Genomic DNA, 23,471 nt, shown 5'->3' with positions numbered 1-23,471 from the left:
ATTCAACTTCAAATTCATAATTTTTCAGATTCGGTTTCTTTAATAGGTTAAAATGTTGACAAATGCTAATTGTAAAATTAGCTGTCAAAATTTCAGGGGATCTCCTGAAATTTTGAAAATAGATTTTAAATTCTATACATCTGCGTATCTATATTAGGATATTAAATGGAGCGTTTTCACAGAGAGAGACAGAGCGTTTGGAAAATATAAACTATTCCAAACACAATAGAATAGTTGCTTACGGAGTGTTCTGTAAGATTAGAGTGTTCTCTAAGACCGGAGTGTTCTGTAAGCCCAGAGTGTTATGTAACACTAGAATGTTCTGTAAGACTAAAGTGTTATGTAAGACCGGAGTGTTCTGTGACCAGAATGTTCTGTAAGACTAAAGTGGTATGTAAGACCAAAGTGTTCTGTGAGACTAAAGTGTTATGTAAGACCGGAGTGTTCTGTAAGCTTAGAGTGTTCTGTAAAACTAAAGTGTGCTGTAGGACCGGAGTTTTCTGTATACCACCATAGACGTAATTAGTGCATTTTCATTTTTTTATAATACTTTAATTCAGATTAGTATTTCCCACGTGGTATTTATAAATAGTTTAGTTAAAAGTAGTTGCTATCCGTGGATTTTGAAAATCACAGTTTTACTTAAGTTAGCAAGTTACTCATAATTAAGTTGTAAAATGCAAACAATTTACACTGAGGAGCAATTGTAAATTACACTAAAAAAAATCAAAAAAGACAAAAGGTTTTTGAGGTATACAACATGTCAAAAGATTCTTTTGCAAAAGCGTGTTCACAACAAATTCCAGTCACATTGTAGAGATACAGTAACCGTTGCAAGGTTACAACATTAATATTTGTTCCTATTTCAGTACTTATCAGTTTATCTGATTGAAAGTTTGGTAAAAAATTAGCATACATCATTGCAGTAGTTAGGAGTCATTACGTATCTACAATTCATAGTAATATGTTTTCACCAAACAAAACACCGAAACGATAACAGCATAAAGGTTTCACGTAGCGACGATGTCTTAAGAGTCAGAGTAGCAAGCATTTTGTCTCTCAGATTTTTTGTGTTGTAACAAAAAAAAAATAACAAGTTATTTCAATATAATTAAAAAAAGACGTTTTTTAGAACTGGTGGTGGCAACAAAAAAATTAATTACATAGTCGTTAAATGTGTCAACGCTATTAGTGTCATTCTGTCACGATTTGTAGTTTACGAACCATTATTGCGTCTATAAAAAGAAGAGTATAAAATAGTTTATTCAATAGCTTACTAAAGTATTCAAAACAGCAAGTAAGTTAGTTCTTGGAAACTAGTTTGAGCTTCTTAAATTTAGTTTTCAATTAAAAGAGTTCACACTATAGTCATGGATGGGCGAGACACATATTACTTACATCATTACAGATGTATTTTGACATATGGAAATTATCTTATTTTTAAAACTTACATGCAGATGCAATACACTTAATATCAAACAAGAAACGAAGCTGGGTGTCATTCTAAGCACTTTTATCAGGATGTAATAATCTAAGTACCAAATCTACATTAATAATTTGATTTTAAGAAATTATCACCACATCTTTATTAATTTGGTCTACTCATGCTGCGTTTAGACAACAATAATAATAAACAATTTGAATTATATAAGCTTATAATGCTGAATTGTTAACGTTGTTTAGACACAGTGATATATGTTTAGATATTTATCTCTTAGTAAATAATTAAGTGCCTGAGAATTTACATTAAAACTCATGAACTTTAATGTACAATCTCAGGCATTCGATTATTCACTTTAAAACTTTTAACTTTATGCGTCCAAAATATTTAAAACAAGAATACTTAAGTTATGACATATTTTGAATCTTCAACTTCCTAAAAAGATAACTTTATTAATATCAATTAAAATTTAATTGAAAACGTTGCAAACAGTATGTATTCGTTTTTACCAAATATAAATATAATTTAAATGTAAATTTTATTTATAGAAACAAAATTCTTTTATCTGAGGTTTCTAAATCTAAAATAACGGTCAAACGTATAAACGTTGATCGAACGTTTAAACGGTGGTCAAACGTATAAATGTTGGTCAAACAGTTAAATACAAAATAAATTATAGTTTAGAGTAATATATTATAGTTTTTAACTTCAAAAATTCAGCTGAAAAAAAAATCTTTGCAAAAGATTTATAACAACGGAGAGAGAGAAAACTTGTCTTTGATGAAAATAAGTGAAATATATTTTCACAATGAAATAGCCGTCATCTCATAATTTTAGTGACAAATTTTTATTCTAAAAATAATTCAAAAAGAAATTAAAGAAATAAAAGAGGAGCTAAGTTTAATGTGAGAGAAAAGAATTTACTAATGCAATGTTGAAAATCTTAAGATGTCAAAGGCAAATGTATGAGCGTTTTAAGGACGTATCTTCTGGGTTATATCTGTTAAAACACATCCAGATAGCAATAGAGTATAAGTAAGAGCTTATTTAGAAAATTTTGAATCCGCATTGCTCGTTCTGCTATTTTACTTTTTGTAGGAGAGACATAACGTAAAAATTATAGCTAATGCCCAGTTGAGTTTGGCAAACAAAGTAAATTTTTCGTTATCTAAAACATTATAAGAATACAATGACAACAATTTTAAAATTAACCCGCGCACATGCCTTGCAGAAATAGTATCAAAAATTACAAAAAGATAAAAATATTCCAATAGAATAAGTTATATCAAAGTCAAATCAGTAAGAGCCAAAAAAAAAAAAATCAAAACTTGAATGTTGCTCCAGCTAATCCAGATAACTCATCTTTCAAAAAAGATGTTTTAAAAGTAAAGTAAAAATTTAAAAAAGGTCTGACTAGAAACCCAATTTTGACAAACACGCATATGGATCTCTGTTCAGTAGATTATGCATTTTCTGCAACACGCCACCTAATGTTCTAATATATGAAAACATTTTCAAATTAGTAAACTAAGTTCTGTAAATACAAAAAATTGTACTTTAAATAAACAAGCAGCAAGCACGCAAAATAGTCTTGAAAAACATGCTAAAATACGAATATATTACAAATACTAAATTAAAATACGGTAAATATTAAGGTAATACCGAAATCGCAAAAACAAAACACAGTTTTAGAAAAAAACTAATAAGTAATTTTCAAATAAGAATCCTGTTATTCAAACTAACTTGATAAACCTGATACCAACACAAAGATAATACAAAACCATTTTAATGTCAGACAAAACACTCAATAAGTTAAAGGACACAGGAAAAAAAGAATAGCAGAAAGTCAGTTATTCACATTGCGAAGAATATATGCACAGGAAAAGTTTATAATTAATTGGAAGTAACGAAAGAATTAAACGAAAATAATGTTTTTTGTATCACAAATAACATATAAACTTTGAACACGGAAACAAATATGAATTTATGGCACTTTAGTTTAAAGTATTTTTAACTTGGATTAATTTATCCTTAATATACTATATCAATTTATCCTTAATATATTATCCTCTATACATTATAAAATATTCTTAACTTACGGTAATTTAACCCTCAATGTCAAAATGGTCTGCTAAAATGCGTTGTTTTTTTATCCCACAAATAATTTTTTTTTCTTCTAATGATTCAAATTTGATTGTCATTTACTGATATCTGTTATCAGATAAATATGAGATAGCAATTAGGCTCAATAAATTCTATTGTCATTTACTAATATCTGTTATCAGATAAATACGAAACAGCATTTAAACTCAATAAAATTTTATTGTCGTTTACTGATATCTGTTATCAGATAAATATGAGACAGCATTCAAGCTTAATAAAATTTTATTGTAAAGGGCATGTAAAGACATATTAAAACCACTAAGACCGTATGTAGAGAACATAAGCACCTGCATTAAATTTAACTCAAACATCAAAAGTTTTCACCATAGCATAAAGAATGTTTAGCAAAAAATCTTTGTAATGGCTAAAATTTTACATTAGGTATTAAAAAATACTACTTTTTAAAAAATCACGAACCCTAACGTTTAGGAAAAAGAACTTCCCATGATTTTTGAAATTTTCTGAATAAGCAGAGCTTAAGATTTTAGAAAATCTTGAAATGTTCTCGTTTTCTCTACTTTAATGTTAAAGAAAATGGGTTTTGATTTGAAAACATTTTAAAATAAAAAAATTAACGTTTTTTATTTTAAAATGTTTTTATATCAATTTATTAATTCTATATTTTCATGTTGTTTTAAGTTATATAAAATCATTGATTATGATTATTTTGGGGCTCAATATAAATCCTCGTAAAATCCTTATTCATTATTGTGTTCATAAAACTGTGTTGTTTTTTTCTGAAAAATATTTATTGAAAATAAAAGCGCTTAAAACCCTTTAATGCAAAACGGTTTGTACGCATGTTCACATATATTTGCATAGTTATCATTTAAATAATATAAAAAATTTTTACTTTACAAAAAGTAGAATTCTATAGTACTTTCGTGTAATGGTAAATTGAATCTTTTGAATTTTTTCATTCTATTAATACGCGATTTTCTAACAAAGTAATTTCTTTTTCAAAGGCATCTGTAAGCTCAGCAGGCTTAGCAATGATAGTTTCATCTGTCATTACAGCTAACTGCAGTTTTTCATTATAGCTGAAAACAGATACAACAAGACCAACTCCACCATGAAGTGGGGGTGTAAAAACAATTGATTTCAAGCGTGATCCAAGAATATGCAATGGTGTGGTTGGACCCGGGACATTAGAAACAATTAGTGTTGTATTTCGTCGCAGGGCAAAAGCTGTAATGCGACTAAAAAAATCTGGTAGTATACTTGCAACGTTGTAGAAAAAAAATGAAAACATTTGTTCATGGGAGAGCTTTTTAAGCAATACAATCCGATTTTTTGTTACTTCAAGTCTTTCTACAGGATCTGAAACTGAAAGCGGTAAGTTCAGAAACAAACCACCAGAATTATTTCCCAAAGGAATGTTAGTTTTCATCATTTCCGACGTTGACCGCAAATTAAAAGTCATAGCAACAGGTTGGTCATCGGGAAATATGCCCCTCTCTGTTAAATATCTTCGAAGTGCCCCACCTAATGTAGACATCATTACATCATTAACTGTAGTATCTAAAATTAATTTAAACATTAATCTTTAAAAATATAAATATATTTATCTTAAAATATAAAAAGTTTGCACAAAATTTAAACGGGGGTATATATAAATATAATATTAATTTTTATGCTTTAAGAAAATTTAAAGTATGTGAAAAATAAAGTTTACAAGTATTTTTAATTATCTATATTTGAAGTTAACTCTTTTTAACTATCTATAAACGTGTCAAAAATGCTTTAGTTGTATGGAAGCAATCTGTGCATAGAGGTTATTTGCATTTTAATTTTTATTGGTCTTGAAGGTAACTAATGAACCATTGGTGACTGTTTGATTTTGGTTTGCAACGTGTAAAAACTTGCACGTTGACAAAAAACTAAACAAGATTCAGTTGCGAATGGCTTATTGATATAGCTAATTTTTTTTAGTAGATACTATTACGCCAAATGGAAAACATCACCACCAGAAAAGCATTTTTTTGGTTAAAAATAACAAGTTTTAAATTATTATGTAAAATTACTATGTTATTATTAATATAAAAAGTTTTTTTATTTTTATAACTATTAAGTTATTTGCCATGCGCAAAAAACATGGTACCACTGAGACTTATTACTTGTTACAAGCTTTTTGATAGAAAAATTATGTATTGAGCATAAATTACATGTACATAAAAACTTTGCTCTCCAATGTTCTTAACAAAACAAGCAATCAAAACGGATTTTTACTTTGAATTGACAATATATAGTATACTTAACAAATATAGTATACTTAACAAATAAACTTGAATGATGAAAACTCATAGTTAAACAAATTATTTAAATGTATGTAAATTGAAGTATAACTTTATATATAAAAACAATTTTTAACAAAATAAATTTATTTGAAAAATTTGTTAAGATTTTTTTTAATTGAATATACTTAATAAAAAATATATTATATTTGTAATATATATGTAAGTTATGAATCTTATACTAATAAAAAATATTACTTTAAATTTTTTTTTTTATAACTTATATATTAAAACATATATAAAAAGTTTACTTGTTTTTGATTTTATCCTCTTTATCGTCTTCAAACTTATTGGGTTGGTCCAACTTATTGTTTTGCTAGTTAGCCCCTTCGTTGCTTTAAATGGGTTTCTAAGATTCTGTGAAAAAGCTATCGTTAATAAAGCTAATGGACCTGTAAGGACAATTGATAATATCTTGACAACTTTATTTGACAAATAACCCTGAGGTCTCGGTGGAAAATCCATAAACTGTGGTTTTTGATCAACAAGTTCCGATAATAATCCTATCAGAGCATACCCATCCCCAATAACGTGATGTACTTTAGCAAAAATAATAAATCCTGACTTGTCTTTTTTAGGAATTATTTTTAACATCCAAGGCGATATATCCTTAGGAAATTCCTCATCTGTTAATCTAGAACACAGCTGTTCAATATCCTTTTTTGTTTCCGGCAAAACCCCTTTATAAATTGGAATATGTTGTCTAATGTTAAAATTTGATTCCTCTTCCCATACATATGAAAAATATCGTTTTGTAACTCTCTGTGACAAACGTTCATAGGTTTTATCAAGAAGACGCCGTTTGTTAAGAAAGCGAGCAATAACACACTTTCGAATCTTTTCAATATTTGGTTCTCCTTCAAGTTCAAAAATCCCAATAATAAAATTTCTATTTTCTTTACTTTCGTGAATGAATGCTTTGTCGAATGGAGTAAACACAGTTCCTAACTTTCTATACGTAATAAGAAAATTTTCTAAGGTACTATAAAATCGAAACACAAGAATGAGTGGAAGGCACACCGCAGCAAATAGCAACCAGACACCGTATGCAAGTGCACACAAAATACCATGAATAAATAATGGAATACTTCCCTCAATATATTTTAAGTATAACACAGCCATTTTTTACCGAATTTTTCTGAAAAAAATGTTTAATGCCAGATTAATGTAAAAAAATATATAAAAATTGTTTAACAGAAATATTAAATGTTGTAAATTCAGTGTATATATATATATATATATATATATATATATATATATATATATATATATATATATATATATATATATATATATATATATATATATATATATATATATATATATATATATATATATATATATATATATATATATGTATATATATATGTATATATATATATATATATATATATATATATATATATATATATATATATATATATATATATTTAATATATTTATATAGTATCTAAAAAACAAAAAGTAACCTAACTTCTTTTTTAATTTATTTTTTATGTATGTAGATTAACAATATTTAAATGCACTGTTGACTATAAAAAAAATTTGTTAAATTTTAAGTAATTACAATAACAACTAAAAATAAAACTTAAAGAAACATCTGAAGAAAGCTAGTAATGTCGGTTTTTTCAAAGTTTTATGATAAAACTTTATGATAAGATAAAACTTTGATGTATGGGTGGTCAATTATAAATAACAGAATAACTAAGTAAACACTTCTTTGTTTAAAAAAAAGTTGAGTTTCATCGTATACAGTAAGCAAAAATAGCATTTTGACAATTTGAATAAACTATACAATTTAGTGTGATCTATGAAATTACTTTATAATTGTGTACTAAATATTAATAAAACCAGGGTTATAATTATGCATAGTACACAATTTAAATTCTGGTGCCTATTTTTAGCGGTAATATAAAATGATATTCGTTATAATAGTTAATTAACATTTAGCTATTCAGGCAAATCACTTCAAAATAATACTTTTATAAACCTTGTACATACATCCAATAATACATATGTAAATTTAAAACATTAAATTTTTTACAAAGAAGTATTCATAAAATGTATTAAATTCAATTTAAACTTCTATTGTCATGTTTATCAACCTTTTCAATGTAAACTTATTACCTCTTCTGTTGTCACGTTTATTACCCTATTAAATGTAAATTTTTTACCTCTTCTATTGTCATCTGTATTGCCCTTTTCAATTTTTTGCTGTCATCATTTAATTACAAAACAACTGAGAACGGATGTTTATTTAAGATGTTTGTTAAATATTTACTAACTTTTTAAGCGTTACTTGAGGAAATAAACAAGATTGAAAAACGAAAAAATTAAATGAAAAAAAAAAAAAAAGCAGACTTTCACATCTATAAATATTTTTTTATTTGAACGGAAACTTAAAATTGATATTATTAAAACGGATTTTACGACTCTTTAATAAGAACTTTTAAAGATAACGTTTTCTTTGTAATAATCTTCAACGTTTTATTTTGTTATACAACAAATCAAAATTCAAGGTAAATATTTTCCATAAAATATTGTTGACTTTATTCGTAATTTCATACATCATTTATCAATTAAATATTTTATAAAATCCGTTATTTTAGGCAACACATAACCACAAAATTCAGAGCATGTCAAAATTAAATTTTTTGGTCACATAAATAAAATAAAATATCTTTATAATTTCCAATTCTTTATTTTTTGCTATTTAGTTTATTCATTTATTTATTACTATTTTTTATTTTTGTTTTAGATACCCCAAGAAGATCTAACGGTCTTGTTACAGAACGTCGCGGAAGAGCATTTAATTAGGACATTTACGCCTCCTTCTTTACCGATTGAGCGAAATATTACCAGAACTCGCTTTAAACCCTGGATCTCTTTGCTTCTAAAGCAAGCGCTTTAACCACTACGCCAAGGCTGTTTTATGGTGATATGTGTTAAAAAATAAATTTAAAGATTTTTATTTAATGATATTTTATATATATACATATATATATATATATATATATATATATATATATATATATATATATATATATATATATATATATATATATATATATATATATATATATATATATATATATATATATATATATACATATATATATATATATACATATATATATATATATATATATATATATATATACATATATATATATATATATATATATATGTATTTAAACTAAAATTTATATAAACTGTGTGTGTGTGTGTGTGTGTGTGTGTGTGTGTGTGTGTGTGTGTGTGTGTGTGTGTGTGTGTGTGTGTGTGTGTGTGTGTGTGTGTGTAAATATGAATATACTTTATAAATTTTATATTTTACCGTTGAATAAATGTTGCAACCTACATGAATTTACAAATAAAATAATGGCCGGAGTAAGAAGAAGACATTTTTTTTGTCTTATCGCAAACACCGTGAATTAGCGTAACCACAATAACATCTTAATTTGCTATGGTGGTTTTGTTATTATTTTTTATTACTTTTAATTTATTTTGATTATGTGTTTTGTTTCATTCGTTTTAATATTATATCTTTGTTTAAAAATTGAAAAAAAGTGATACTTATTTATTTTTTAAAATGCTACGCGTTTCTACAAATGTTACGTCTCGTACTAAGACGTTTTTTAAACGTCTTGGTACGTCTTAGTACGTTTTTTAAACGTCTTTGTGTTAACTGGGATCAGTCTGCCCTGGACACCACAAAATTTTTTTTAAATAAAACTCGTTTCCAAACTTCAGCGCCTTATCTATCAAAATTGTTTATTTGATATAAGTATAAACATATAAATGTTTGGAGTTTGCTCCACGTCTGGAAGTTAGCTCAAACACGAAAAAATGTTGGACTCGTCACTGATTATCATTATCGTTATTATTATTATTATTTTTATTATTATCTATATTATTATTTTATTATTATTATTTTTTATTATTATCGGACCAGTCTATCTTTACTGTCTGGGTATATATATATATATATATATATATATATATATATATATATATATATATATATATATATATATATATATATATATATATATATATATATATATTTACCCCAATCATTTTACACGTACTAACGTGGTTAAAACTTGTTTAAATAAATCTAAAAAAAAAACAAAATAAATAAATTATGTTGCTAAATATACTTTAGTTTGCAATACACAAATAAATTGTATAGTAAGGAATTGAAATGTAAACTTAAACCAGTGTGTTATATGAATTAAAACTTGAAATAGATCCACTTTAAAACTTACTAAATTTGTTTTGCAAAATGCCATGGTACATAAAGTTGAATCAAAACATTAAAAAATTGTATATAACTTAAGGTTAATACAATAAAATAATTAAAAAAAAAATCAGCCTGCTTTTTTATTATTATGTTTTTTATATTTTATATAACAAATAACAGTCCAAAGTATAAAACAACTCAACAAAGTTACATCAGAAATAACATAAAAAATTGCAAAAAGGTTGCAAAATTTGTTATCAAAATCAACAACGACAAAGTGTTTTCTCTTAAGCGATATTTTCTCGCCGTTTGCATTTGTTTAAAAAACTTTACGTCAAAAAACGCACTAAGCGATGTAAGCAATTTACTGTTGTATTATAAAATCATGATAACAACAACAACGACAACAATAACAACAACAACAACAACAACAACAACAACAACAACAACAACAACAACAACAACAACAACATAAACAACATAAACAACATAAACAACAGCAACAACAACAACAATAATAATAACAACAACAATAATAATAACAACAATAATAATAATAACAACAATAATAATAATAACAAAAAAAATAATAATAATAATAATAACAAAATAATATATTATTTTACACTAATAATAATAATAAAAAATAATATAATATCAATATCCCGATAATAATAATTAAAAAAAAATAATAATAATGGCTAGTCAACGCCAGCAAGTTTATAAAAGAGCGATAAAGTTCCGTTCTTGGATTGTCAGTTCTGGGAAGCCATAACAGGGCCATATCCAAGCCTTCATAAAATTGCCTAAGCTGGGTAGCCGCAAAAAAGCTATAAATGGTCCAACAAAGATTTGCCGAAGCAGAACAACGGACATCGGGTCAATGCTGGCCCATTACTGGTGAATTTAAACTAAAATTTATATAAACTAGCGCTATCGTTTGCGTTTACAGCGTAAATTTTCGCACCCATCTTGAAGGCTGTTTTTTTCCTTTTTCATGCAAATATATTCTAAGAACTTTATCGTTTAAAAAAAATACTTTCGGGAAAGAATCTATCTCGGCGATTTTTTTTTATTGATTTTCTCCCACTTGCTATGGTTTACGAGATTTTTGGAAACGGACGTAACGAAAACAGTTTTTTATATTATTATTTTTTTAATATTTTTTACGCGCCAAGTAAACAAATTTTCTCTAAATAAAAGTTCAAAATGGTTTCTGAACCATCTTTTTACCGATAAAGTAACCTACTATCAAACTCGTGGATAGAGTCGATCCATGATGCATCTTATAATATAAAAATTCACACATGGATTCATAATGTGTATATCTAGGATTCCAGTTTACAACATATACCTTCTGATAACTGATGTCGTAAATATATATGTATTTCATTAAAAAGCATTGATTTTTATGTCTGTTTTGCTTAAAACTACTATTTAACTGTAATTTAAACATATAGTTGTAAACTGGAATTTGAGATCCAATTGAAATTTATCTTTATAAGTAATACATTGATAGTTAAAGAAACCGTCATTTAGTCTATCCAGCTGATTATTTCTAGTTTTTGTACTACTTTTTTTAATAAATTGAATTTTAATATCTATATTACTTTTAAAGAGGAGATTTTATAAAAAAACGCATGATATATATTTACACTTTAATAAAAATTTAAAAAAAATACATAAGTTTATATTTATAGCCCAAATTCAATGCTAAAGATGGTAATTTTTTGCAACTTTTCATAAAATTAAAAAATTGCGGACGTTTTGGACCAAATTTCGTATTTCTTCAAAAAAAGCTTTGGGAGCTTTTTAGGTAAAAAAAATCGCCGTGTATTCTGTTTGGTATATTCTATTTGAATACATAATAATTTCTAGTTAAATTTTAGAGTTAATATTTTATTAAAGGAGATTTATGTTTTTAAAATAATTTCTAAATAAATTATTGCAAGTCAATTTGTTTGTTAAATAAATAAGATTTTGTATTAGACGTGTTGTTAGACTAAAAATAAGTGAAGAAAACTTCCAGGGAAAAAAGTTCAATAAAATGGTAAGATATTGTTAATGAAATTATAAAAATTTTAATTTGCGAGATGTTCCATTGTCTATAAATATAAACTCCAACTAATTCTTTTTTTTTAATTGCTTTAAAAGCACCTTTGCATGTACACGGTTAGCACGGATCCTGATAATGCCTACCTAGCTTACCCAAGAACGCCACTTATACGGAAATATAGCGTACACATCAAGGTACCCTGTGATGCAAATTTTGAAATCTTCTAATTTTATCCGCGAAAAAAAATTTAATTTAAATGTTCAAATTGAGTAAAATTTTGACTTCATAGTGCGCCAATAAAAACACTTGAAGAATATGAACTACTCTATATAACTTGATAAAAATTGGTGAAAATGTAGCCTACAGCCGCACCAAACTCTTGACAAAATTTCAGTCTAATTGGTTGACTGGTTTAGGATTTATGGTAGTTTAAGTTTAAATTTTGTCAGTTTTTTGCTACTCATGCCTCAAAGCGTTACCGATTACTTTGATATTCGGTCAGTACTTTTAAAATAATGGTTACATGAGTGTTCTACTATGTAATACCAACAATTTTTATTATAAATATTTTTTTGGTACATGTACCATTTTTATTTTACAGACCAAAATATTGATCTGCTATAGCCACCATAAACTTTGTTTATAAACAAAGTTTATTGTAACTATAAAATATGTATGTTTTGGTTTTAGGTCAAAGTAGTGCTCAGCCACCATCAAGCGCTCCAAAATTGACCACTATAGCCCTTGTAAATGTACAATTAAATACGGGCCTATCAAATAACGAATTAAAGAAACTTGTTAAAACAGTAAACCAAATATCATACATCAAACTAAACATTGTCGGTACTGCGTAACGAGAATAAACCAGCTCACCGCGACAACAACAGCCTCTCACTCAAAGGACTGGTAAAGACACTGGAGTCAAGAGACAAACTCTTGTTGGAGTATCAGAAGATTTGCCAAAAACACATTCCAATATTGAACAAATCTGGTCACTGATTAATGCAAATTGAGTTGAACTAATTTTGGCTTGTGATATGAAAGTTGCAAATATAATTTGTGGTCTTCAAACCCATTTAAGTGCGCACCCGTGCACATGGTGTGATATCAAATCCAAGTGTCGTTCCAAATCTGGAAACTTGCGAACACTGGGCTCAATCAATTCAAGCCTCGAGTCTTTTCAGCAATCTAGCGGGGTTGTTACTAATGCAAAGCTGTTCGGCAATATCATTCGAAAGCCAATCATCAGCGGGCCTGTCAATGTTCTAATTTTGGAAATCATCCTACCGATGGAATTACATCTCCTCTTAGGAGTCATCAACCATCTTTTCAAGATCTTTAAAACTGCTTGGATAGAAGCGGTTAAGTGGCCAGCCGCCCTCCTCATTCAACTGAGACCATATCATAGGGGCCATTTTTTAGGGAAATGAATGCAGGAAACTTCTTAAAAATGGGGAGGTGCTGCAGCAACTTGCTGGTACAAACATGGTTCCCAACATTTTGTGCATAATTGAAGCATTCAAATCAGTTTAGTTGCTTCGGATACATCCTTCAGCCGGATTTCGCTGAAAAAATTAAAAATTTCAAAAGGTGTTAGTTAATGATAACTGGTGGAAGTTACCAACTAAAATTCACGCTGTCTCCTACCACATCAAGGATTTTATCTATCACAAAGAATCCCCCTTGGGGCCCTATAGTGAACAAGCTGTCGAAACTTCTCATCAAAATTTTTATCAACATTGGTCGAGGTATAAGCGAAACAATAATCATTCAGAGTACAAAGAAAGATTGTTGCGCTGTATAATTGATCTAAACAGTAAGCATCTTTAAAGAACTGCTAAAGCAATTTGAGTTATTAAAGATTGGACAGCTAAAATTCATAGCATACGGCTTATAATGAACATTTTTACCATCCTTAAAAATAGTATTATAGAGTATTTGTATAAAAAGAGTACATTGAGCTATTTATTAATAAATATTTTGTGGAGAAATTCAAAAAACTTAAAATGTGATCAGATACTATTTTATGGTAATACAATATAATAAATAGGGTTTAAATAGTTATTTTTTCACTTAATTTTGAAAGTAAATGTATTTAAGATGGTTTCAAGAGTCAATACAAAAAAATTTAAGAGATCTGCTTTTTTGTTTGTTTTACCAACTGGTAGTCATTTGACCAGGTTTTGCACTTTTTATAGCATTTTAGATGTAGTTTATACCTTAGGAAATGTTAATATGTTCAAGCTATGCATTCATGACCAGGGGGCCATAGCCTGACAACTTTTTTTTTGAGGATCTTTTGTTTGACAAATGTAGGCTCTTTTTTTAGAAATGTTGTTTTTAGAATTAGAGGAGTTGCCCCCCTCCCTCATCCTCCCCCCCCCCCCCCCACACACTCACACACAAGCTTTGCCGTGTCGACGGATTCAAGCCACGCTTTAAGTAGCAAATCAATATTTTGGTCTATAAAATAAAAATGGTACATGTACCAAAAAATATTTATAACAAAAATTGTTGGTATTACATAGTAGAACACTCATGTAACCATTATTTTAAAAATAGTGACCGAATATCAAAGTAATCGGTAACGCTTTGTGATATAAGTAGCAAAAAACTGACAAAATTTAGACTAAAACTGCCATAAACCCTAAACCAGTGAACCAATTAGACTGAAATTTTGTCAAGAGTTTGATGTGGCTATAGGCTACATTTGCACCACGGTGTCTTTAACTATCAATATTATTACTTATAAAGATAAATTTCAATTGGATCTCAAATTCCAGTTTACAACTATAAGTTTAAATTACAGTTAAATAGTAGTTTTAAGCAAAACAGACATAGAAATCATTGCTTTTTAATAAAACACATATATGTTTACGACATCAGTTATCAGAAGGTATATGTTGTAAACTGGAATCCTAGATATACCCATGTGTGAATTTTTATATTATAAGATGCATCATGGATCGAGTCTATCCACGAATTTGATAGTAGGTTACTTTATCGGTAAAAAGATGGTTCAGAAACCATTTTGAATTTTTATTTAGAGCAAATTTGTTTACTTGGCGCGTAAAAAATCTAATAAAATAAAAATGTAAAAAACTGTTTTCGTTACGTCCGTTTCCAAAAATCTTGTAAACCATAGCAAGTGATAGGATCATATTTTATTTACCTAGCAGCAGTTCGACACTACATAAATAATTAAACATTTTATGTATAATAGAATGTTTGATTATTTTATCACAGGGTGTTAAATAAATATTTTTCAGAATCGGTTGCAACGCAAAACGTTGTGAAATAAAAATTAAAGCATAAATTTTATCTCAAGTGTAATATGAAATATAAATAAAATTTTATAGTTAAATAGGAATAATATACAGATAACATCTTATATTTAAATTTAGTAATAATATGCTTGTATGTTATGCAAATTTGTTGAAGTCTAAAAATAAAATAACAGCTTGTCTTCAAAAAGATCTATAAAAATTAGTTATTACTCATTTTATAAAATATTATTATTCTAACTTATTACTATATGATGCGATAATATTGTCTGATTCATGACGGTTTTCTTTTCAGACCCTGATTTTTATTTTGACTTCGTATCGCCAATCAACTTGTTCAAATTAGTCGTGAGCTCCTGGACCCTGGTCTTTTTTTTTTTAATGGTTTCTTTATCAGCATCGGTAAAGGCTACTTTTTTTCCTCCTTCTCATAGCAACTATTTCTTGATTCAAAACGACAATCTCTGCTTTTTTTTTTTTTTTTTTTTTTTTCGGTTTACATTTGTTAATCGTTGTACAGCTTAAAATAAAAAATAGTAAAAATAATAATATAAACTTACAATGATAAAAAAATAATAAATATAAACAAGGTATCTGAAAGAAGATCACAAGGATCTTGTCGTCAGAACCTCAAATAAGCATTTAACAAAGATAAGATAAAAAAAAGTTAATAAACTTTTACAAAACTACAAGGTAAATAACACTGGGCAACAAAAAAATATTTTTTTTTTGTATCTCAAGCAATTTTATTCAAATTATACTATTTTTGGGCTGAGAAAAAAGAAAATGACAACGAAAATTTTTTATTAGCTCTAGTTTCTGAGATATACAATAGCAATAAATTTATATCTCAGTTAATTTGCAACAGAGCAATATGACATATAATTTACATATTCTAATAACATTTAAAGTACATTTGGTATTTTTTTATTACAGATATATTCTAATAGTTTTAAACAAAGAAATCATGATCATCAAGTTGATGGGGTTAAAGATGATTATGGGGTATCGTCACAAAATCGTTATTTTTTTGCTTTCCTTTTCTGGAGCATCCCTACACACAAACCAACAGTAATCTGCAAGCACGGCCTCATTCCAACGACCCTATGTTATCTTTTTTCCATTACAGAAATAACTTGGTGAAACCTTTCCCCATGTTCATCACTAACAGCTCCACAATTGGGGGGGGGGGGAGAGGTCTAGATGTGAGTGGAGGAAATGAATCTTGAGGGACATGTTACATCCAAGTTGATGGTATTTTTACAGAAGTACTGCTACCAATTGAATGTAGTTATAATCTCGTTTGTTGCCTAAAAATCCACAAATCACTCCCTTAAGAGCTTCTCAACTTTCCTTTTCTGGCCTCTTCAAAACTTCGTCAAATGCAGAATCCTTCATAAGATGACGTATTTGTGGCCCAACAAAAATACCTTCTTTAACTTTTGTATCACTTATTTTCGGAAACTTATTTCTTAAATACCTAAAAGCCTGTCCTTCTTTGTTCATACCTTTGACGAAATTTTTCATCAAACCCAACTTAATATGTAATGGTGGAAGAAGAACATCTTTTGAATCCACAAGTGGTTCAGCAATAACACTTTTTTCTTCTGTGTTGAGATTTCTTGCAGACCAGTCTTCTTTTATATAATGTGAACTTCTGTCTCTACTGTCCCACATACAGAAAAAGCAGCAGTATTTAGTATACCCTAATTGCATTCCTAAAAGTATAGCAATGACTTTTAGATCACCACAATTTTCCATTTGTGTTTATTGTAATTAATTGAGTTGAGGAGAACTTTCATGTTTATATAAGTCTCTTTCATGTAAACTGCATGGCCAATAGGAACAGAAGGAAGACGGTTTCCATTGTGCAGTAATACAGCTTTCAAGCTTAGCTTAGATGAGTCTATGAATAATCTCCATTCAAATCCAGTTCAAATTAAGAAAAAGCATTAATCCAAAAACATCAATGCAAACAGCAAGATTATTTTTTTTCTCAAAAAAAGAAAGCAGATTCTGCTGCTGTTTTCTGTAAACCTTGACATCAAGTTGGAGAAGATTCCACTGCTTTAGTCTTGACCTTAGAAGTTCTGCCTTTTCCTGTGACAAGTCCAGATCTCGAACAAGATCACTTAATTCTGCTTGACTCAATCTGTGTGGCACAACATCTGTAATTTTCTGCTTTTAACTCACAACTTTGTGGTGGAGTAGGAACTGGTTAATTACCTGAATGTGGAATAGGTCGAATGGCAGACGGAAGATTCGGACATTTAACTGTTCCTACTTTTTTCATTGACAAACCTGCTTTAATGGGTGGGGTCAAGCAGAAATAGCAGTCATCTGTATGGTTTTTAGGCTCTCTCCATACCATAGGAACAGGAAAAGCCAAAGATCTTTTTTTATTTTTCAACCTACCTTCATATTGAAATAATGCTGGTAACCAGTCTGCACAAGAGTTGTCATAGTTCTTTTCTGTGAAGAAAATGTTATTTCACCACAAATGTAACAAAAATTGTCCACTAAATTTACACATTTCCTTGGCATGTTGATTTGTAAAATTTTACACTAGTAAATAAAATAAAAAAACTAAGAATAGATTAGACCAGAAACTTTAGCAAACACACATAATTAGTATCACAAGTTTTAAACATGAACAAAACATTTTGGATAGTCAAAAACAAAAATTAAAAAAAAAAAAAAAATGAAAATTTCTACCCTTGCAATGGTTGAATAAGCGATCGCGATTTACAAAATCTGGAAAAATATCTGGTCTTTAAAATTTTAGTTTATGCAAAGCCGTTTACTTTCTTTTTAAAGAGCAAATTATTATGTTAGCGAAAAAGTTATAAAAAAAAAAGCAAAACAAAACAATAAACTTGCGATTACAAATGCAATAACACTCCAGTCACTAACTGCATTATATAAGTAATAAAACTATAATAGTATTATTATTTTTATAAAGCACTTATAACTTTTAAAGTTCATTCATTGTTCAAACAACATTAGTAATTCCAAACTTTAATCAAAGTAAAAAAATATCTGAAAAAATGAAGTGGATAATATAATATTATTAAAAACTTCATGAACTTCCACAATACACTTAAACAACTTTATAAAAACAAACTTTATAAAAGGGTTAAGCATTATGAAACGTTACGAACAGTCCGTAAAAACGCGCGCTAATTTAAAAATCAACCAATAAAAAGTTTTTTTTGGTTGATTTTTAAATCGCGCGCTTTTACGGACCATTAGAAGCTTTTTTCGTAATGCTAATCTTTTTATAAAGTGCGTTTTTATGAAGTTGTTTAGTTCTTTAATACGTTATAAATATTATTTAAATATCCACTCTATTTTTTTAGATGCTTTTCTACTTCAATTAAAATTTGGGATTACTTATGTTGTTTGATCTAAGAATGAATTATGAAAGTTATGAGTCCGTTGTAAAAGTATTACACTTATATAGTGTTATTACTTTTATAATGAAGTTACTAGAGTGTTATTACTTTTGTAAGTTTGTTATTTTATACTTTATAACTTTTTCGCTAACAAATTTAAGTTGATTCGCCCTTGAAAACAAAGTACACGGTTTTGCATAAACAAAAATTTTGAAGACCAGATATTTTTCCGGATTTTTCATTTCGCGATCATTTAATTCAACCCTTGCCTTGAGAGAAAATTTTTGCTTTTATTTCTTAAACTAGAGCTAATATGTCATTTTTAATGTCATTTTCGAATTCAGCAGGTGGAAACGCATAAGAAATAACTAATTTTGGTTCCGATACAAAATCACTGTTGGGCAGTGTAATCTGATCTGAAGAAAGATCAAGATGATCTTGTCATCAGAATTGTATACAAGAGTAAACCAATGTGGAAGTTAAAAAGTAAAAAGTATATGAACAATAAATAAAATTAGTAGGAATAAAATTCTATAAACGTAAACATGTATATAAACAATAAAAAAGTAGACCAAAAAATATTTTTAACTTTTACTACTAACATTTAACTCGTATATATTCAAAATTCTCATTTCCATAAAATAATGCTTCGAATGAGAGAAGCGATTTGCAAAATTGATACGGATTGCGCGTTTCTGACGGAGATAAAGACGTTGCAACTTACTTTTTTCAGTACTTCCCCAAGCAATATTGGCATAATTTAAATAACTATGTGTAAATGAGTAATAAAGTTGTATTAAGACTTTCTTATTGAGATAGATTCGTAATTTATATAGGATCCCCATGTTTTTAGAAATTTTTGTGCTTATATAATCAATATGGTGATTCCAAGTAATATTTTCATCAAGATAAACACCTAAAAATTTTGTAACAGAATCTCTTTTGATTTCCTTTTGATCGATAAAAATTTGAGGTAAATTTGTAGGGAGAAATCGTTTTTTTGTAATCGAATGAAATAAAACCCATTTTGTTTTATTAATATTTAAGGTTAACTTATTACACTTAAACTAATTAGATATATGTCTGAGTTCTTCGTTCATTGTTTTAAAAAGTTCAGCGATATCATAGTTAGAAAGGAATAGGTTTGTATCATCTGCATACATAATGCTCATTAGTTTTGAAGCTTTATTTAAGTCATTTATATAAATTAAAAAAAGGAGAGCTCCAAGAATTGAACCTTGTGGAACTCCACAAGTATTAAGAAAAGTGGATTGATAACCATTGTTAAATAATACAAACTGTTTTCGATTAGATAGATAACTTTTAAACCATTTTAAAATTTTATTTTTTATTCCGTAGTATTTGAGTTTATGAATCAAAATATGGTGATCGACCGTATCAAAAGCTTTTGATAGGTCAATAAAAATTCCTAGTGTATATTGTGATTTTTCAAATGATTTTGAGATTTCACGTACAAATTGGATAATAACATGTTCAGTTGAGTTATCTTTCTTGAAACCAAATTGATTAATGTAAAGTAGATTATTATCATGAAAGTATTTATATAATCTGTTGAACATAATTTTTTCTAGGATTTTCGAAAATGTGGAGAGAACAGAGATGGGGCGATAATTACTGATTTCAGATTTGTCCCCTTCTTTAAAAATAGGAATAATTTTGGCAATTTTTAATTGTTCTGGGAATACTCCTTGATGGATAGAAGCCTTAAAGATTTTAAATAGAACATCTTTAATTTGTTCAAAGCAATCTATAATCACGTTTCCATTAATTTGATCTGCTCCAATTGCCTTATTTTTTTTAACAGATTTGAAGGCTCTTTCGAACTCATCAAAACTTAATTCGGAAGATAACTCATCTGAACAAATGCAATTATCCAGAGATTCTAAATAATCAGTAAACAAAGATTTGGTTTTAGGGATTTTTTCAGACAGTGGTGGTCCTATATGAGTGAAGTATTTGTTAAATTCTTGAGCTATAGTTTTTGGTTCATGTAAACTTTTGTTATCGACTCTAACCATTTGTGGCAGGAAACCGGAGCATGATTTTTTTTTGCCAATAATTTCCTTCATTATTTGCCACGTGCGCTTTGTGTCGTTTTTAAATGTATTGAATAATTGGGAGTAATAATTTTTCTTCAAGTTTTTGCGAATTTTTTCAAATAGGTTTTTGTAGTTCTTATAAATTTTTTCGCTTGAAGCTGTTTTTGTTTTTAAAAAATTTATATATAATTTTTGTTTTATTCTGGATGATTTTTTAAAACCTTTAGTAATCCAGGGTGTATTGATATTCTTTGTTGTTATTGCTTTTTCTATGATTGGGAAATTAACTTCATAAACAGAAAAAAAAGTTTTGAAAAAAGTTTCATAAATATTATTAGCGTTATCATCAAAATTTATATTTTTCCAATGCAGTAATGATAGTTGGTCTTTAAATAACTTAATATTAGTCTCATTATAAATGCGTTTTCTTATTACTTTTTTGGTATTGATGTTTCTTTCTGAGTTTATTTTATTAAGTTTCAGAAATAGAGGAAAATGATCTGATATATCAGTTTTTATGATACCTAATTGTATATTATTATTGAGAATATCAGTAGTTAAAATATTATCTATAAGAGTCGCTGTATTTATTGTAACTCTTGTGGGTCGATTTATTAAAGTAACTGACCCTGTTTCAAAAATTGCGTCATAAAAATTCTTAATTTTATGGTCGTCATTATAGAGAAAACAGTTCATATTTAAGTCTCCGACTATATAGTTTTCTTTTTTATCATTATTTCCTTTTTTTACGATTTGTTGTAAGAACATGCTCAGGTTTTCGCTCACGCCGTCAGGTGGCCGATAACAACAGTTTAGTAAAATGTTTTTAGTTTGATTATTTGTAATTTCAATAGTTACAACTTCTTTATCGCTGTCAGAAACGCTCAAATCTTTCCTAAAACAATACTAAAAATTTTCGTGAACATAAATAAATACTCCACCGCCGCGCTTATTCGTTTTTCTCTCCATAGAAATTATATTAAAGTGAGGAATATCAAAATTACTATTTATTTCATCTACTGTGATCCAAGTTTCAGTTAAACAAATAATATTAAAAATGTGTTTAGCTTCTTCTAATAGATCTAAAAGTTTTTCATAATTGCATTTCAAACTTCTTATATTGAGGTGGAGAATTACAATTTGCTCATTACTTTTTTCGCGAGCATTCTTAAAAAGAAACCCTTCTAGTTGGTTCGGAAAATGATAAGAACAATCGGATAAAATACTGCGATAAAAATTATTTTCAGGGTCTAGGTTTTCTTCTGAAGAAAAGAGATTTGTTTCATATAAATTTAAAAAAAGGGATTCATAGTTATTAGTCATAGCCATGATAATAAATGGAAATAAAAAAAAAAAAAAAAAAAAAAAAGGATTTCTTTTTAGAAGTGCTAGTTATTTGTTAAGATTGTTTTCAAAATTTTTATTAAGATAAACAATTTTGTCATATCTTACCGATACATTTTCACCATTTGAGCGCCTTTGTTTAACTTCCGCAAATAACTTTTTCCGAATGACAACGGTCTCACGAGAAAAGTCTTCGTTAATGAAGCAATTTGTGCCTTTAAGTCGATGAGATTCTTTCAAGATTCTTATTTTGTCTTTATATTTCTGCAGGTTAAGAACTATTGTCCTCGGTCGTCCATCTTTCTTCAATCCAGTGCGGTGGGCACGCTCAATTTCGATATTTTTCAGTCCAAGATTTTGCCAGAAGAATGCGTAAACTTTTTCTTCAGAGTTCCCCCATGATTCTTGTCCATTTTCATCAATTCCATCGATTCGTAGGTTATTTCTTCTTGATCTATCTTCCAGGTTTCGTTGCTTTTCCTTCATATATTTTTCAATATTAGTATGTTCGAATTTTTTATCAAGTTGTTTATTGTTGTACGTATTTTTTTGTCAACTAGTTCTTCGTTGTAGTTTAGACTAACCTTAATATCTTCCAATTCCTTTGAGAGTTCTTTAATTTTGTTTACATTCACGTGATATTTATCTCAGCTTTGTCTAATCTGTCGTTAATGATTTTTATATTAGCGCCTATAATATCGATAACAGTTTTCTTTTGTTTACGAAACATTTCTTCAGTTTCTTTTTTGAATTCTTTAAACATTTCTTTTAACATTGTTTTTATTTCTTTAAGTGTTACTGCCATAGTATATACGTGTGATAAAAATAGAAATAAGTTTTTCTTAAGATTAAACTTGAATATTTTTCCAAATGCAAAGTACAAATGTAAATGTTTTTTTTTTTTTTTTTTTTTTTTTTTTTAAATTCTCTTCGTAGTAAAATTGCGTCCGCTCTTGTTGAATGCTTGCGTTGAAAAAAACGCAACTTTGATTGTGTCTTGACATACAAACAACAATGATGTTTGAACTGCTGCCATACTATTTAAAAAAAAAAACATAAAAATATCCTCTGTAATGTTTGCTGCACAACATATTCCTTTTGGACAATCCTTTTTTTTTTTTATGTATAAATTTCGCCTTTTAAAAAATGCTACAATACCAAAATGTATAAATAAATAATTACATGGCC

General features: G+C 27.9%; 3 protein-coding genes across 4 annotated transcripts; 1 reads left to right on the top strand and 2 right to left on the bottom strand.

Annotated features, from left to right (window-relative positions):
• Positions 1–4,395: 4,395 nt before the first annotated feature.
• On the bottom strand, positions 4,396–8,287 carry LOC100206534 (putative diacyglycerol O-acyltransferase MT1809). Of its 2 annotated transcripts, none has more exons than XM_065813650.1 (3): positions 8,073–8,287; positions 6,150–7,036; positions 4,396–5,125 (listed from the first exon to the last, which is right to left on the bottom strand). In XM_065813650.1, the coding sequence occupies exons 2-3, from the start codon at positions 7,018–7,020 to the stop codon at positions 4,521–4,523; spliced, it is 1,476 nt and encodes a 491-aa protein (XP_065669722.1). In that variant the 5' UTR covers positions 7,021–7,036; positions 8,073–8,287; the 3' UTR covers positions 4,396–4,520. The 2 variants fall into 2 exon arrangements, with proteins under 2 accessions (XP_065669722.1, XP_065669723.1); XM_065813651.1 differs by having other exon boundaries at positions 8,026–8,075.
• Positions 8,288–10,292: 2,005 nt separating this feature from the next.
• On the top strand, positions 10,293–10,619 carry LOC136088185 (ELMO domain-containing protein C-like). Its single transcript, XM_065811864.1, has one exon. The coding sequence runs from the start codon at positions 10,293–10,295 to the stop codon at positions 10,617–10,619; it is 327 nt and encodes a 108-aa protein (XP_065667936.1).
• Positions 10,620–22,331: 11,712 nt separating this feature from the next.
• Positions 22,332–22,769, bottom strand: LOC136088184 (uncharacterized). The gene has a single exon (XM_065811862.1). The coding sequence runs from the start codon at positions 22,767–22,769 to the stop codon at positions 22,332–22,334; it is 438 nt and encodes a 145-aa protein (XP_065667934.1).
• Between the last annotated feature and the right edge of the window lie 702 nt (positions 22,770–23,471).

The sequence above is a fragment of the Hydra vulgaris genome, chromosome 12 (assembly GCF_038396675.1).
Source record: "Hydra vulgaris chromosome 12, alternate assembly HydraT2T_AEP".
NCBI classification, from domain to species: domain Eukaryota; kingdom Metazoa; phylum Cnidaria; class Hydrozoa; order Anthoathecata; family Hydridae; genus Hydra; species Hydra vulgaris.
The sequence above is the reverse complement of the archived record's forward strand: the minus strand, read 5'-3'. Positions and strand labels throughout refer to the sequence as shown.

What these genes read in the sequence shown, in the direction of transcription:
- LOC100206534 (XM_065813650.1), bottom strand. Translation starts at nt 7,020, where the DNA reads ATGGCTGTGTTATACTTAAAATATATTGAGGGAAGTATTCCATTATTT. An exon ending in GAGGATAAAATCAAAAACAA is followed by an intron (nt 5,126 to 6,149) that starts GTAAACTTTTTA and finishes AATTAATTTTAG; the next exon opens with ATACTACAGTTAATGATGTA.
- LOC136088184 (XM_065811862.1), bottom strand. Translation starts at nt 22,769, where the DNA reads ATGAAGGAAAAGCAACGAAACCTGGAAGATAGATCAAGAAGAAATAAC.
- LOC136088185 (XM_065811864.1), top strand. Translation starts at nt 10,293, where the DNA reads ATGTTTTTTATATTTTATATAACAAATAACAGTCCAAAGTATAAAACA.